The following is an 18146-nucleotide window of genomic DNA, read 5'->3' as shown; positions in this document are numbered from 1 at the left end:
CAAAAGGGCAGCAGTTAAAGCGAGAAAGGATCTTTTTCCAAGAAGGAAAAGCCATTTAATAAGTTTGGGTCAGTTTGCTCCTAACAGCGCTGCATTTGAGCAGGAGAAACCCCAGGAGCTTGGCAAACCATGTTGCTGGCCAGTCTTCCCACCAGCTCACAAGTATGAGGCTCTCCGGGCAGAGCCTGGCTCTCCGCTTTGACTGCAGCCATTTAATATCATTCCTAGTTAACAGCAGAGTGAAGGTGGAGGAATCTTGCCCCCTTAGTCTAGAAGAGTAAGATTTAGTGACTGTAGCAAGCCATGGTCCAAGTAACCCCACCGCAGAGGGCAGGCGGGCGGTCTATCTGTTTTGCGGGCTGTGTGCCTGGGTGTGCGGCTTGGAGCCCTGGTGCTCCAAAATTGACACTGATGTTTACGAATTGGGCAGTGCTTTCTCTTTTAGGAGATGAATTAGCATTTGTATATGACTAACCAGTGTGAAAGTCTGATTTTACAGTGTGTCAGGGAGTCGTCGTGTACCTGTCTCGTGGATAAATAAAGTAAAAACTCAGTACGTTTATATAAATATTTTAAAATACAGTGTGTTCTACTTTTTCCATTTCACCTAGGGAGATCTTGCCAAAATAAAATCAAGTTTGAGTGTTTACGATGTAAGAGAAAACCAGCTCATGGATTTTGAATTTAGGAGACGAATTGTGTATTTTTGTTTATTTTTGTTTTAATTTTTTCCTCTCCCAAATAAATATTTCTAATGAAATAAACAGATCTGATCATCTAATGATGGATTATTTGAGTGAAGATGGAAACTAAATTGGAAATGTTGAAAATGAGCTGGCTTATACTTCTCAAAAAGCTGCAGCACCTGCAATTGATAAAAATTAGTACAAACATATCAAAAATCTTGGAAGAAACATGTGGCTCAGCCAGGGCCAACTTGGACAGAATCATAACACTGGCTGCTTAGAGGAAATATCTCAACATTCAGCTAATCAGGGACGTTAATCTGAAGTGAAGATTGAAAATTGTGACTTGGTTAGGATCGCTCAGGGCGAAGGTTAATGCTGAGAAAGACATGCTTGATTTCTTAGGATTTTTTTTTCCTTACTGTGAATTTCAACAACTAAAATGTCACAGTTACACGAAATTCACTCAGTCTTTAAAGTGATATCTCAGTGATAATTTATCAAGATATATTCTGGTTTAGGGATCTAATTTTGTCCAGTTTTACAGTCACATCCATTGCTGCCATGGTCTCTAAGGTGTAGGGCCTGTGGTTCTATGTATGAGGTCAGCCCAGAGGGGAGTTACTCAAAAAGAAGCAAAGCTTTCGGAACCCCCACCTTTTACACACACACATACAAGCATGACTTCCTAGTCTGTCATGTGGCGTTATTTTGCTTATAACAAACATATTACAATATTATTTCAAAACTTTATCATGTTGACCTCATGAATCTATTTCTTTCATCCAGGCGTTCTCTGTAGTGGCACTGTTGACACCTTGGACTAGACAGTTCCTTGCTGTAGGGAGCTTTCCAGGTCATCCTATGATATTTAACAGAATCTTTGGCCTCTACCCACCAGATGCCAGTAACACACTCAGATGGATTCCAGGCACAGTCAGGTGTCTCAAAGACAAAATCAACCCAGTTGAGAAGAACTGCTTCAAACAGTTATCCAAATAAAACATGGACATGTTTAAAAAGTTCACAGAGGTATGAGTGAGTCTCCATACTACCCCCTAGAGACCACTTCTGCTACATCAAGATAATGAATATTAACCATCTGAGTGTGCTTATTTAACTTATATGCAGAGTACATCATGAGAAACACTGGGCTGGAAGAAGCACAGGCTGGAATCAAGATTGCCGAGAGAAATATCAATAACTTCAGATATGCAGATGACACCATCCTTATGGCAGAAAATGAAGAGGAACTAAAAAGCCTCTTGATGAAAGTGAAAGAGGAGACTGAAAAAGTTGGCTTAAAACTCTACATTCAGAAAACTAAGATCATGGCATTTGGTCCCATCACTTCATGGGAAATAGATGGTGAAACAGTGTCAGACTTTATTTTGGGGGGCTCCAAAATTACTGCAGATGATAATTGCAGCCATGAAATTAAAAGACGCTTACTCCTTCGAAGGAAAGTTATGACCAACTTTTAAGCATATTAAAAAGCAGAGACATTACTTTTCCAACAAAGGTCCATCTAGTCGAGGCTATGGTTTTTCCAGCGGTCATGTATGGATGTGAGAGTTGGACTATGAAGAAGGCTGAGCGCCGAAGAATTGATGCTTTTGAACTGTGGTGTTGGAGAAGACTCTTGAGAGTCCCCTGGACTGCATGGAGATCAGTCCTGGGTGTTCTTTGGAAGGACTGATGCTAAAGCTGAAACTCCAGTACTTTGGCCACCTCATGTGAAAAGTTGACTCATTCAAAAGACTCTGATGCTGGGAGGGATTGGGGGCAGGAGGAGAAGGGGACGACAGAGGAGGAGATGGCTGGATGGCGTCACCGACTCGATGGACATGAGTTTGGGTGAACTCTGGGAGTTGGTGATGGACAGGGAGGCCTGGCGTGCTGCAATTCATGGGGTCGCAAAGAGTCGGACATGACTGAACGACCAAACTGAACTGAACTAAACTGAACCCCTAGTATTAGAATTTTATGTTGAATGCTATATGATTATAGCTGTAAGGTATAGAGTATGTTCCTAGAAGTGGAATTGCTGGATCAAAGGAAAAATAGGTTAAAGATATTTGTGGACAGTGCTGTATTGCCACCTGGGTATGAAAGTAGCTGTTTTCTCAGGTTGTCAAACTTTTAAATCTTTGACCATTTGTTGGGTGAAAAATGATATCCCTTTGTGTGTGTGTTTCACAAAAAATGAGATTTCCTACATTTATAAGTGGTTTTGTGTCCTGTGATCACAGTGCATGTGTATGCTTTGCCTGTTTTCCTAACAGTTTGTTGGGCATTTCCTTTGTAATTTGAGGAACTCTTTATAGAGTAAGGAAATTAGATCTTCATAGATATTACAAATACATATTTATATATTCTGCTTATTCATCTTCTTTCAACTTTATTAATGTTTGTCTCTTTAGAACTGTTTCAAATGTATTTCTCTTTTTGTATGATTTCTGAATTTAATGTCATATAGAGAGTCAATTTCACATACAAAAAAATAACTTTTTTTCCTGCTGTCTCCTAATGCTTTGTGTTGGGTATCATGGTTAAGTATTCAAGCCATCTGTAATTAGTTTCAGTATATGGAGTGAGACCAAAACAACCTAAAACTTCTCCTAAATACTGTGGTAACATTATATATTAAAGGGCATTTCAGCAGAGTGAGATAAAGGTGGCTTATGAACCAAAGGCTGCTGACATAATTGCCGTTTATTTGGGTTCAGAGTAATGAAGCTGGTGCCCATAGGAACCAGTGGAAGGCCATTACATCTCTGTAAGGAAGGACAGTGACCTCAAGATGGCAGGCGAGGGCCTCGTCCATGGTAGGACTTTGTAAGTTAGGGTTATGAATTCAACCTTATTTGAATAGTGTTTCTTTTTCACATTTCTCTTGTACTTAGCATATATTTGGGGTTTCATATTTTTAATCCTTTCAGCATTTTTCAGTGTATTATTAATGTAACAGACATATTTGGTATTACTTCTGTCATCACAGTTTATGTTATGTTTTCAGCTCTTGCTGTTCCCTTGGTTTCTACCTTTTGCTGAAATTCTCCTCATGCTTTATTTCCCTAAGGGCTTGTGAACACTCCCTGCTGACTTCTGGTATTGTCTACTGTGCTGGAGAAACGTGACACCAACTTGACTTTTCCCCTTGTAGGCTAATTGGTTTTCCTGCTTGAATATATTAAAGAGTTGATACCACAAAATTTCAAAAGTTATTAACTGATACATCAGGGTACGCATGGCTTTTGATCTTTTTGTAGCTGTTGTTTTGTTTTCTGGGGACAAACGGTGTCCTGTATTTATTGGCTGAGTAAGGTTTCAGATGATTTCAGAAATTTTTCTTCTATTATATCTTTGAACATTTGTTTCTAGTCTACATATTTTTTAAAGGTACACCTTTTTGGACTTTTGCTGTTATATTTGGAAGGCTGTCAATTTCTTTTAAATTCAGTGTTAACTTTTGTCCTTTGCCCAGCGTTTTTCTACTTGAGCCTATACTACCCAACCCAGACTAGTTTCAGCAGTGTCCATCCTGGGTTTTGTTGCCTTTTGTGCGTGTGCTCAGATGCTCATTCATGTCCAACTCTTTGTGAGCCCATGGACTGTAGCCCACCAGGCTCCTCTGTCCATGAAATTCTCCAGGCAAGAATACTGGCGTGGGTTGCCATTTCCTTCTCCACAGGACCTTCCCAACCCAGGGACTGCACCCACACCTCTGGCATCTCTGGCATTGGCAGGCAGATTCTTTACCCCCAGTGCCCTGTGGGAAGCCCATTTTTATTTCCTTTATGTGTCCTCAATCTGTCCCATCACCCTCTTATTATTTGTTTCCCTCTTTGATATCTTACCCATCTTGTTTCAGCATGTTTCAGGGAAAGGTAACATCTACTTTAGCTCTTTTAGGCTTGTCAAGAGCATTCAAAATATTTTTCTGTGCTTTGAACTGGTTCTTTCTATGGAGATTGTTTCATATTTGACCATTTATTTATGTCATATTATTTTGTGTATTTTTAATTATTTGTAATGACGTCTAGGGGAGGGGACTTCAGAGTTTTGCAGAACACTTTCTCATCAATGTTTTGTCTCTTCCACACGGGTCACCTGTCCCTTTGCAGTCGTGACCATCTCCCTCACCACCGTTTTTTCTCTGCAGGTGAGTTGGAGGCCTCTGTACCCCATGGTGAATTTCTGTGTGTTACAGCTTTCCTGTTAGGTGAATTTGCATTTGTTTCTTTTTGGTTTACCTCGATTAGCATCTGCCAAATTGATTGCCCTTTGCTCCCTACTGGGCCCTGCCATTCTCCTCCTCCATCACTTATGAGGAGAGGAGGCTTATATGTGTATATTGCCCTTGAACTCCGTGTGCCTGCTATGTTGAATCGGTCTCAGGACATCAGTCATGACTCACCCCTACATCAATCTTACCCTCTAAATAAGAGTTGATTCTGCTCTTTCTGGGCTTGATTCACCTCTTTCTTGGAAACCTTGTTACTCTGAATGGTTTTTTTTTCTGTTTTCTTTTAATTAATTAATTAACTAGGTAACCAGGCTGTGTCGGGTCTTAGTTGTGGCATGTGGGGTCCTTTCACTGCACCACCAGATTCTCTAGTTGGGGCTCACAGGCTCAGTAGTTGCAGTGCTTTCAGTTTTTTTGTGTTTTTTTTTTTTGCTGCTTTCAGTTGCTATTAGGGAGAGGACGGCAGTAAAAATATTGCTACTCTATCTTCAACAAAAACCAGTGAATTAACTGAAATAAGTGATAAACAGTTCTGTTTGCTAGGTATTTATCAATGTTCACTCATTTGTTTGAGAAAAGGACAAAGAAAAGTAAAACACAATCTTGGTAAAATTAGGTTAAGACCCTTAAAACACTTTGTAATTGTGTTTGTATCTTGTATAGATCTGGACTCTCATTACACTAAAAGTTTGGTTGAAGTACTGATTGCCGAGGCTTTACATGGTAGGGAGGCCATGTGGATAAAACCGTTGTTTTAGGGGTGGCTAATCTTTAAATCGGGTTTCCCAGGTGGCTCAGTAGTAAAGAATCCGCCTGCCAAGGCAGGAGATGCAAGAGATGTGGGTTCAATCCCTGGATCGGGAAGATCTCCTGGAGGAGGAAATGGCAACCCCTTTCAATATTCTTGCCTGGAAAATTCCATGGACAGAGGAGTCTGGTGGGCTACAGTCCATGGGGCTGCAAAGAGTCAGACATGACTGAGCACACAAATACTTTAGGAGCTAAGAACACATGTGACCAACAGTGGAGTGTCTGGGTTTTTTTTTTTTTTTTTCTTCTTTACTTTTATCTATTTGAAAGTCCTACAAAGATAAGTCATATTTATCAAGTCAATTTTACAGGGAAAAGAACATGAAGCAGAGATCCTTCCCATATTGAGGATGTGCTGACATGAAACATTAGATATAAATTAAACATAAATTGCTTTTCTATAAATATGTGCATGCTACCTCTTAAAATCAATGAATGCCTTCAGTGTACAGTTTCCTTAAAATGTTGGTATTTGTGATATTGGGAATCTGTATTTTATGGAAGAATAACCTCGGTCCTCTGGCTCCGTGTCCCTCGGCAGCTGTGTCCAGCTGGTGGTCCTCATTCCCCACGATTCCTTTAGTGGATGGAAACATTTAGGTCAATATTGATATAAAACTTCATGCACTTCCTTCTCTTTCAGCTTTGGTTTGCCTTCGTTAATGGATTTTCTGGGCAGATTTTATTTGAACGTTGGTGCATCGGCTTGTACAACGTGGTAAGTAAGCACTCTCCCTCTCCCTCTGACAGCGTGCGGGGCCGCGCTGTTTGTGTCCGGGACACAGAGCTAAGTCCCTCATCTGCATCCACGGCTCACATACATCGTTAGGGCCTCCGTTGCTGCCACACATCCTGCAGAAGCACAAACTCCCCACACATGGTTTCAATCATCGCAGATCATTCCTGAATAACCCCATGAAATTATTAACCCATATATCTTGATAATAGACCCTTGTTACCTCCTGACTAAATGCCTGGGCAACATTTCCATGTTTGCAGCTCCAGAAAAAAAATTTCTGAACTGTGTCTAAATTCATTCCGCTCCATAATTTCGTTTCTACATCCGTCAACACAGATGTGAATGTACAAAACCTAACCTGGTGTCCTTTCTGTCCTTCTTAAAAGCATATGTGTCTCTGTGGATGGACGTTTTCTCCCACAGTTAGTGCTAAAGTAATGAATTCTGACTCCCAGCTCATGTGGCAAATGGTCTTCAGCTTATTTGGTATTTTTTATGATTTTCGAGTTCTCATTTCATTACTTGACTGTAATGAATTCAAAAGCTAAAAATACGTATCAACTATAGGCTAACATGACTAAGTAGCTACTTAGCCTTTTGTTTTCCTGGCAAGGGGTGTAACTTAAGGCACCTTTCTTGAATTGTGCTTCCACACTTTTGTTTTGGACCCTTACTCTGACATTCTCTGCCTTGGGGGAGTTTATACTCTGAAACAGCCATTATAGGTAGGCATAGATGGAAGTTACCAGACATACAATAATATAAATCATGGTGCTATAAATATTTAGAGTTTGTATATACATTTGTGGAGAAGGCAATGGCAACCCACTCCAACTCTTGCCTGGAAAATCCCACAGACAGAGGAGCCTGGTAGGCTGCAGTCCATGGGGTCGCTAAGAGTCGGCATGACTGAGCAGCTTCCCTTTCAATTTTCACTTTCATGCATTGGAGAATGAAATGGCAACCCACTCCAGTGTTCTTGCCTGGAGAATCCCGGGGATGGGGGAGCCTGGTGGGCTGCCATCTATGGGGTCGCACAGAGTCGGACATGACTGAAGCGACTTAGCAGCAGCAGCTTATACATTTGTGGCTGGATATTCAAGTCATCCATCTACTCAGTCCCTTCTTTTTTTAAGTAGCCACTCTGCTAGGTGCACTATATATTAATAAAATACTGCATACAACACACAGAACACACAGCTCCAGCCCTGTAGAGCTCAACAGATGAAGAGACTAAGATGGTGCTGAACCAAGTTAAGATCTTGGTTGATCAGCTGATAACTGTGTTACTCACCGCAAAGTACACTAGTACATTTTTTGCTAATAATTAATACCCCCAAGACAAAAGTGACAAGTGGAGAGAACAGAGCTGAATTGATGGCCATTTATCACCTGTGCTAGAAAAGCCAATCTAACCACCTACCACATAGAAAGGGCCTCCCCTTGGGCAGGCTGTTAACTTTGCAGGACTTAGAAGTGTTTTGAGTAGGTTAAAATTATGTGACCATTCAGCGGGAAATATACTGACTGCTCCACAGTGATTTAGTATTGGAAAAGGCCAACCCTGGCCCACATACATATAGTATTAGTAACTGGAAGGCTGAGACCTAAGAGGCGGTGCTTTAGCACTAAGAATTGAAATACATATCACCTGGTTACACAATAAAAGGAGTTTAGCCCTGTTTTCATGCTCAGGCAGGAGCACTGAATCCTCTCCTTAGTTCTCTGGCATCTTGGGCAGTTCAGGGTTATCCAGCAAACTCGTAGCTATGATACATCAGATGCTGATGGGCTGTGGGACAGTTTTGGTTAATGTGGTCCTCAGACCACATGCATGAGCATCACCAGGATTTCTTTGACAATGCGGATTCTTGAGTACCATCCCAACTTAACAAAGAGTTTCCCAGAGATACTGAGAAACAAAACAAAATTTTTTAGGAAAACTTTCTAGCAGTGGTTATCCACATTAAAGTTTGACCCCCTAGGGTTTGGGATGTATTTGTTAACTGTAATTTAAAAATCCAGAGGAGAGAGAATATCACAGCTGAGAAGTGAATTCCCAGGTGAAAAGGCCCTGTTGCCACGGTGTGGAAGTCGGTCACCAGGAAGTGGTGGCAGAGAATTGGGATAGTCAAGTCCAGTGGGCTCAGAGGGTCATTGACCTCGCAGTCAGTCACTGGAAGGGCCAATGCTTTTGAGAACTGGAAGTCTGCCCGCCCCCTTGGAAATTGTCTTGGTCACTTTTGTTTGAAATAAATAGAAACTTAGGGAAAAGATGTAAAAAGGATACAAAGAACTGTATACCTTCATCTGTCAGTTATTAGCATTTTGCCCCCACTTGCATTCTCTCTCAAGACACTCACACGTGCACATATAGTCAAACACGTGCACACACTGCAACATGTGTATTTCTGAGCCAATTGGGAATCAGTTAAGACATTATGTCCCTGGGACTTATATGCTGGTGCAGTGGCTAAGACTCTGCTCTTCCAATGCAAGAGGCCCGGGTTCAATCCCTGGTCAGGGAACTAGATTGCACATGCTGCAACTAAGACCCAGGGCAGCTAAATAAACAACAAATAAGCGATTTACTAGAAAAAAATTTTTTTTAAGACATCATGTCCCTTCTGCTTTATCCTTAAATGCATAGCTGGTAAGACAGTTCTCTTATGTAATCACAGTATGATGATCAAAATCATGAAGTTTAACATGGCTACAACACTGCTGTCTAATCTATGTGTACACGTGTGCTAAGTCGCTATGGTCGTGTCCGACTCTTTGCGACCCTTTGGGGTATAGCCCGTCAGGCTCTTCTGTCCATGGGATTCTCCAAGCAAGAATACTGGAGTGGGTTGCCATATCCTTCTCCGGGGATCTTCCCAACCCAGGGATCAAACCTGGGTCTCCTTTGGCTCCTGCATTGCAGGCAGATTCTTTACCACTGAGCCACCAGGGAAACCCTTACCAGCTCATATTCTAACTTTGTCATTACTCTTCTGTTGAGTATTTCCTTCCCCTCCAGGTTGCTCCACAGATACCCAGGGCAAGAGACAGTTAGTGACATCTGAGACAAAGCTAGTGACCCCTTTTCTGGGCTGGGGTCTCTCTTCCCATTTTCTTCAAGCAATATTGATTTTCCTTCTTCAGTACTTAACTCTTGATATTTGATTCGCCAAACCAGCTAAAGCAGCAAGTTACTGTTTCCCAATTTAATTCTCACAGCGTTGAATTAAATAGCTCTGAAACGAACTTCAGATTCCTCCGTATCCTGAAGTCATGGATCAGTGCTATCCTATTAGATATTAATTATATCCATAGTCAGATTTCTACATCATTTTATTTTATGGGTAGAATGAGACCAAAGAAGCCACCAGTGACAAAAGCTACCATGATCAAATGGATTTCAGTTCCATTTTATCCATTTTTTTGTGAAGAGATAACTTTTTAACAACAAAGAAATGTATCCGACTTAATTTTATCAAGCCAGCAGAATTTGAAGAAAACTGATCTCAGCTTCACTTATGAACAGAAATGTACAAATTATAAATAAGGTGTCAGCAAATAGAGTTCAACGGTGTATTAAAAGGATAAAATATTTGACAGATAATTGGTTTATTTCAGAAATGTAGGCGATTCAAAACTTTAAAAAACATTCTAAATATCACTGTATCAGCCAAATAAAGAAGAAAAATGTGATCCCATCAGTAGATGCTGCAAAAGTTGTTGAGTTAATCCAACTGCCAGTCCCAAAATAAGGAATCTAAGTAGTATAGTAAAGAAAGAAGTCAATCGGCTATAATGCATACTATTTATGAAAAACTAGTACCATACTACCATAAATGGTAAAATCCTAAAACTGTTTCATTTTAAATAAGAAATTAGTCAGGGATTCCTGTCATCACTATATAATTCAGCATTGTTTGGGAATTTTCAGCAACTGCCAAGAAAATTAAATAGCTATTACAAATACTAGGAAAAAGTGAAATATTTCTGTGCTTATACAAATATATGAACCAAAAATGGCTGTGTAAATATGTTCATATGACTGTACATCTAAAATGCCCAAAACATACCAGTAAAAAAATGATAGAATTATAAGAAAATTATAAAATTGTAAGATTTTGATTATAAGTTATAAAACTATAAGACAATGATAAAATTATAAAAGAAAATCTGATAAAGTGACTAGATTCATAATAAATACATGAAAACAAATAGCTTTTTCTGACCTGGCAATCACTAGCTATTTTTGTTTAGTATAGAAGTAAGATTTAGAAATGGAAGGAGAATAATAATTCCTTTCAAAATAGCAATTAGAACTCTACATTTCATAGGAATAATTTTTATACTGAAGAGTTCCCTTGTGGCTCAGCTGGTAAAGAATCTGCCTACAATGTGGAAGACCTGGGTTCTATCCCTGGGTTGGGAAGATCCCCTGGAGAAGGAAAAGGCTACCCACTCCAGTATTCTGGCCTGGAGAATTCCATGGACTGACCATGGGGTCACAAAGAGTCAGACACGACTGAGGGACTTTCACACAGTATCATAAAAAACTTAGTATAGTATCAACCCTTCCAAAATTAGTATGTAAATTTATGTGATTTCAATTAGAATCCCGATGGATGATTGTTTTGGGGGGAGAAAGTAGGGGAAGGGAATTGCATAAAATGATATTGAAATATAAATGGAATTAACAGGTGCCTGCCTAGGAGTAAATATGCAAAGCATGTTCAGAAAAGAACAGTCAGAGGGTAGACTTATCTAAACATCAAACCATGCTGTAAAGCTGCCACAACCTCATCAACACAGTACTGAGAGAACTGGGCGGATAGTCAGGGAACTTAGCACTAAATCCCAGTTCTAGCTTCTAGATCTGTAATATGTGAGATAATAAGTAAATAATAAGATAATAAGTAAATGTCAAAGGTGATATTTTAGTGTAGTGAAAAAGTTTGGATTGTGTTCTCAAACTGGCTATTTATAGGGGGAAAAAAACAAAATTAGACTCCTTTCTTATCCAGCATAGATACATTAGTTTCAGAAAAATTGAGACATAAATTTGAGAAGTAAAACTATAAAAATCCTGCAAGAAACTCCTGATGTAGTTGCATGTTGAGAAGCTATTCTTGATCTTACAGAAATTGAAAGCATTTTATATGACAAATGAAACCATAAAGAAAGCCAGTAGACAAAAAGTGTATTTGGAGGAAATTTTATAATAGAAAGACAGAGTTCAAGAACTCTTAGAAAAGCAGATAAACCATGAATTGACAATGGACAAAGGACCTGATGTTCTGCCCAATTCCAAATCCTCACATCCAGCAAATACATGAAAACATGGTCAGACTCACTGGTGGTCCAGGGAATATTTATTTTTAGAAGTAGTGAATATCTTCAGTTTTTCTGAGTGGAGAGTATTAAATAGAATATAACAGGCAATTGCTGATAGGAAAGAAGGGGAAAGTTGTGTCCTTCATGAAAGGAGAGAGAAACCATTGGGACCTTTTCTGGAAGCAGCCAGGCAGCATCCTATGAAGTTAAAAATGTATTTGTGTTTTAAAATCCCACAGCCCTACTTCTGGGAATCCTTCACAGAGAAATAACAGATACAGGATAGATATTATAATATATTCTAGGTGTTTATTACACGATGGTTATGGCAGCAGAGAACTGGAAACAAGATGAATGCCTATCCATAGGTGATGGTTGAAAAAATATGGTCCACTTATAGTATGAGTTATTATGTGAGCATGAAAATGACTGCTTTGGGGTCAAACCCTGGGAACTTAGGGGCTTCCCATGGTGTTTTGTTTAATGAGAAAAATACAATGAAGAAAGTGTGTATGATGGATTGTTTCTGAAAAACAAGTAATGATCCCTGACGTGTGTATATGTGTGTGCACTACAATCCAGGTGAGATATCTGGCAGGTAGTTAGCCTGGGGGTACAGAAGGCCAGAGGATTTGAAGTAGGTAGGAGGAGGAAGTTAAGTGAAAAAAGGAAAAGAAGAAACAGCCGGCTGTGTACATGATGTGCGGATGGCTCCTTCAGCCTGACAGTGAGGGTGAGTTCATATACACACTGAGTGTCCAGCGCTTCTGAGATGTCTGTGGGGCACCTTCCTGTAGCGTTTGTCATTGAGATCTTTTTCTCCTTGAGGTCTTTAGAACATGGACATCCCGGGGCTGATCTCCTCTGCTCCCGGCTGAAGGTGGAGCCGGCCAGGTTCCTGGGCCTCACCCCACCACACTGTGGCTGCTTTGTCCCAGCAGGCTTAGGCCAGGCTGACTCCTGGCCAGACATCTAGGCTGCTGGGAACTGATGTGCCCTCAGCACTCTCTCGAGATGCACATTCAGTTCTCACGGCCCCCAGAGCTTGGCGGGCTTGCGGGGTATGGATTTGGTCCGTGCCAAGCAGAGAGCGACCTGTGCTCACACCCGAGGAGGAGGTGGCCTGTAGATCTGCCGGCCTGGGATGACATGCTTGTTCCAGCCCTCTGCTTCAGCACCCAGCTCTCTCTTTCCAGAACACAGATAGAAGCCTGTCACGTGCTATAGAGGACAGACAAAGGTCAGCACCCTCTGTTCAGCATATCCAGAGGTCATTCTGTCTCCATCCCAGCCTTGTCTTGTGTGTGTCCCCGGCCACCCTGGATGACCTCAAGGTCCCCCCGAATTCTCTGTGTTTGATCTTTGGGATGGGTACTCGTTCCATGGAGTTGCTGCCCTCTGTCCCTTTCCATTCACACCCCTCGCCATCCCGCCAAACTCTGCAGGTACAGTACCTTCCAGGCCAGAGGCTCTGTGGTCCAAGCATCCTTCCTTGACTCCCCCGCTTCCTGCATCGCCTCCCCAGGAGTGACTTTGCAGAGCACGCTGTTGTGTATGTATGTTCCATGTCTGTTGCCAGCTGCCGCGTCCCCACCTCTGCAGTGTGCAGAGTTCCAAGGGGTCAGGTGCCTGCTTCTTTGCCTTCTTCCTTCTTCTGTTTTTAAATCTCTCCCTTCCTGGGGGTTTTCACAATATCTAACCCATCATGTATTCCCAGTAAAATGACTGAGTAAGTGGTTGAAGGACATTGTCCTTCCTGAAAAGTGAACATAAAATCAAAGTAAATGGGGTCTCGGCTGCCACAGAAAAACACCCCACACCACACAGCGCCCACTGTTTCGGGTTCGAAGACACAGCTTATCTGCAAAGGAAGGCAGTTGTTCCTTGAACCAGAGCTCTTGGCCAATCATATTTTTAGGATGTTGGTCTTAGTGTTCTGTGTCAATTTTATACTGATTAGGCAATAGTGTAAAATGACCTTTCGTTTATTTTCTCTGATAGGAGGGTGTCCAGGGAGTCCCTGAACCCAGGCTTTGGACTTGACCTGAAGTTATGGCGTCATCACATCGACATGAACCTCTGGGGCTGCAGGAATTGGAAGGGCCTGTGCTAACGGCTTGCTGTTATCTCTGCAGATTTTCACGGCACTGCCCCCCTTCACGCTGGGCATCTTCGAGAGGTCTTGCAGCCAGGAGAGCATGCTGAGGTTCCCGCAGCTCTACAAGATCACCCAGAACGCCGAGGGCTTCAACACCAAGGTGAGCCATGTGTGCAAATGGGACCCCTCGGAAAGGCTGGTGACCCCGCCGATGCTCGGCGGGGGCCCTTGAAGGAAGGCGAGGCCCCAGACCTCCCCCAGGATAGCACACCCAGGGAATCTGAGCTGCCTGATCAGGCAGGAAGCATCTGGTCTTCCTGTTTAACAAAGCCTTCTTCCCTACCTGTGCCCCTGATGGCCACGTGGCCAGTGGCCCCTACACCCCGAGGCCTGTAGGATCCAATCCTCCCCCATCCTATCAAGCCCCGTTGCCTGGCATGGCCCTCGCTCCATCACTGCCTGGTTCTCAGTGATAGGAAAATATTCCTTCAGCCAGTGAGGGGAATTGGCCAGAGGTGTACGCAAGAATCAAGTCAGACATGGCAGTTGTTTTTCAGTCTGGAGAATCGGTAAAGAGAAGACATCAAGACAGACAAGGAGTAGGGATCCAGGGCTGAGCTTAGCAGGACCAGGCTTAGGTGTTTCAGGGTCCTCCAATCAGGAGTAGCCAAGGGGTCTCGTGGGTCACTGGCTGGCCAGCCACGTCTGGGGACCAGAGGTGAGGACCTACCCTGAGTAGGGCAGGTGCCCGGCTGGGCTGGAGACAGAGATGCCCACATGCCTGCATTTGCCGTGTTTCCATCTCCAGTGTTCATGCAGGAGGGGTTTCAGGGGCTGGAACTAAGACAGCAGGTGCTGGTTGAGTGTGTGACCAGCCTGCATGACCACCACTGGGGCCTGAGAGAGGGTGATCCGGGAGTCCTGGGCAAAGAGCGGTCCCTGAAGACCTTGTTCTGAGCCAGGTGTTGTGACAGTCCTCCTTCAGAGCCACCTCATGTTCGGGAAAGCATGATAGCTGTGTCCACATCTGGAAAAAATACGAGGGATCCTGCTGGATCTCGTGTGTTCCACACACAAGGAGATGGGAGTGACTGATTGTGTCCTTGTGCACTGTGGCTCTGTCCATGAGAAATATGGTCTCTTTGTTCAGCGTCATTTATGTGAATCAAATCTGTCATTTACAGGGTTTGAATTCAAAGGCTGCATAAGGTGTGGGTAGGGAGTGGACCCACTGGAAAGGTAGCATAGATGAGGGTGCTTGGACACCAACCCCCAGGCATTTTGAAGATGTGGGGCGGGGGATGTAGAAGGCAGGGAACAGATAGGGAAATCATGAACATTAAAGTAGGGAGATCTCATTGTCTTATCATTTCTCGTCATTTTCTGTTGTCCCGTCACTAGTTAAGATCAAGCTATATGGCAGTTCCTAGTACGATGTGTAGATTTTTAAAGAAACTCAATCTGGCTTTAGTAATTCTTTCATTCAGGGTTAAAGGCATGGTTGAAATGCATTTATGAATCTGTAATTGAGAAGAAACTACTGGTTTAGAACTAATGTTCTGTTGTTTGACCTTTCAAGGGTTAAAGAGAATCTTTAACTCTGAATGGTATTCATCTAAATCCTGAAAACCGAAAATGGGAGGGATTTTCAGGGGTAAAACAAGAGAGTGAGCGTGCTGTGTGAGAATTCACATGTTAAGTGTTTTGAATGCTTTCCAAAAGTATGGTTCCAGTCTCGTCAGTCCCACTGTGACCCCTTTTTTTGAGTGATGGTAAAATGTCGTTGTTTTGCTTTCAGTTCTAAAGGAAATGGATCATCATTTATTTTTCAGATGTGGGTAGATTGTATATTGTCTTGTGTATATGTGAATATCTCTTTAGGTCTTTGTACTCGAGGAATATTATCTGGAGACAGCCGGCTCATTTGTAGCTAAAAAAGGAGGAAATTGGTTTTTTCCGCCTTCTGGAGCTGGGATTGCCGCCTGCATCCCTGACAGTGAGGGGCTTGTTGAGCCACACAGAGGTCAAGAGTGTGGGCAGTTCCTGACAACCTCGGTCTGTTTTCCCTTAGGTTTTCTGGGGTCACTGCATCAACGCCTTGGTCCATTCGCTCATCCTCTTCTGGTTTCCCATGAAAGCGCTGGAGCATGGTAGGTAATGGCTTTGTGATTCAACTCTCAGCAAGTAGCTTTGCAGCGCCTCCATGCCTGTTGTTCACAAATTTTTTTCCCAGTTCCACAGGCCTAGAGATCACAAGAACAAATTTTAGAAGAAAAACATACGTAACATCTAATGAGAGCTAGTCTCGGCTTTATAGCTTGTAGGTTTCACCCCTTCTGGCTCTAAGAACCCATTTTCCTTCCAGTTGCCTGGAGAGTTTAAACACTAAGCATTTGAAACTTTATTTTTAATAACCGTTTGAGTCAAAAATCTTGAAGAAAAGCACTTTACTATAATGAAACATCAATGCCTCTTGCCCTCGAGTTTGAAATTTTCTGTTCATTACTTGGGCTTTCGTTTTCCAAGCCTGACGCACCTCTATGCCAAATAACTCAGATCTCACGAGAGTATAATTTTATACCCTGTCTTCTGAAAGTCTCTTTTCCTTGAGGTACACTTTTCAAGCAAATGTTTAAAGTCTGTTGGAGGCCGGACTATTCCAGTTGTTTTTAACCTTCGCTGAGCTGGAGGAGGGTGTGCTTGTTCTCATTAATGCATCCAGAATGTGGCCTCTTACAAGAGACATACCTTTTAGCCTCAAAAAATGAAAATGTATTATGAGAATGTCAGTCTATTACCCCTCTCAAATCGTAATAATACCCCTGGGGAAAGTTACCCCAAATGTTGACTAGACAAGGCCTCTGACTGTTCAGAGAACCAAAGGATAGAAAGTTTCCGAGCTTCTTTGCTTCTTCTTCCAAGTTTCTGTGTCAGTGGGTTTTGTGCTTCAGACGGACATGATTCATCCTCACTGATGTGCTTTAACCTGTCAAGTATCGATTGTTAGAGAAAATGCATGCACAGCCAAGGTGTTATAGACCTTATGACTTATTCTCTATTTCATCAGACCCCCTTTTCTTTCAAGGGTCCCTGAGTCTCTTGCTTACTTGTGTGTGTGCTCAGCCGTGTCTAACTTTTTGTGACCCATGGGCTGTAGCCTGACAAGTTCCTCTGTCCATGGACTTTCCCAGGCAAGACTACTGGAGTGGGTTGCCATTTCCTACTCCACACCTAAGTCTCTAAATCAGAAAGTAAAATTTTTTGCTTCCAGCCTCACCCCCAAAGGGGCATTCTAGATGAGTCATTCTTTGAATGGTGAAGCTTTCCTGTGATTCGTCTTTATGTGTTGCTGTCATTTAGTCCTTTCAGTCATGTCCGGCTCTTTGCAGCCCCATGGACTGTAGCCCGCCAGCCTCCTCTGTCATGAGATTTCCCAAGCAGGACTGCTGGAGTGGGTTGCCATTTCCTTTACATGTAGTAGTTTTAATTTATTGGGTTGGCCAAAGAGTTCTTTTAATTTTTTCATAAGATATATAGAAAAACCTGAACAAACCTTTTGACCAATCCAATATTTTGAAATGATTTTGCGATTAAGAGCTTACAAATATGAGTGTTGACTGTGCTTTGTATTAGAAGCTCTGGCAATTTGGTGATAAAGTGGCTGTCTTTGTATCAGGCTGGGCTGGTGATGGGAGGCAATTTGTCTGCTGAGCTCAAGAGCAGCTTTGGAACGTGTCCTCTGGTCCCCAAGCCCAGCCTTTCATGCATAGGAAGAGACTCGTACTCGTACTGACTCTGGGTATTATACCTTGGCCCACCACTCTCATATGTCTACAGGGACTCTGTAAATACGCAGTGCTTGCTTTGGACTCATAGAAGTTTTGCAAGATGGACTCATAGACGTTTTGCAAGTTGGACTCATAAAGTTTTGTCCTTTACTTGCCCGCTTCAGAAGGAGCTAGTGTGGCCCCGACGGATCAGGTGGTTTTCTGATCCTGAGTCACCATTACATGCTTTGAGATGGTGGCTTGTATTCTTTTGTGGGATCACTATTGTTTACCTAGATCACATCACATAAATCCATCCACTCTCCCAATGTGGTCTGTATTTAAAAGAAGATAGATCCCCAACAGTTACTAGTTAACCTAAGAGGTGTCACCAGGTAAATTTCAAGTTAGTTTCCACCACACGGCTTCCCTGGTAGCTCAGTTGGTAAAGAATCCCCCTGCAATG

The 18146-nt window shown here is 42.3% G+C and overlaps 1 protein-coding gene across 2 annotated transcripts in view; it reads left to right on the top strand.

Annotated features, from left to right (window-relative positions):
* ATP8A2 (ATPase phospholipid transporting 8A2) overlaps nt 1-18146 on the top strand; it is a 402437-nt gene that overhangs the window by 253557 nt on the left and 130734 nt on the right. The window contains exons 27-29 of one of the 2 annotated variants that reach the window (XM_068984498.1): nt 6389-6463; nt 13951-14073; nt 15985-16063. In XM_068984498.1, the coding sequence (XP_068840599.1) occupies nt 6389-6463; nt 13951-14073; nt 15985-16063 (277 nt within the window). The remainder of the gene's footprint in view (nt 1-6388; nt 6464-13950; nt 14074-15984; nt 16064-18146) is intronic. The other variant, XM_068984497.1, reaches the window with a different exon arrangement.

The sequence above is a fragment of the Capricornis sumatraensis genome, chromosome 12 (assembly GCF_032405125.1).
Source record: "Capricornis sumatraensis isolate serow.1 chromosome 12, serow.2, whole genome shotgun sequence".
Taxonomy (NCBI): Eukaryota; Metazoa; Chordata; class Mammalia; order Artiodactyla; family Bovidae; genus Capricornis; species Capricornis sumatraensis.
The sequence above is the reverse complement of the archived record's forward strand: the minus strand, read 5'-3'. Positions and strand labels throughout refer to the sequence as shown.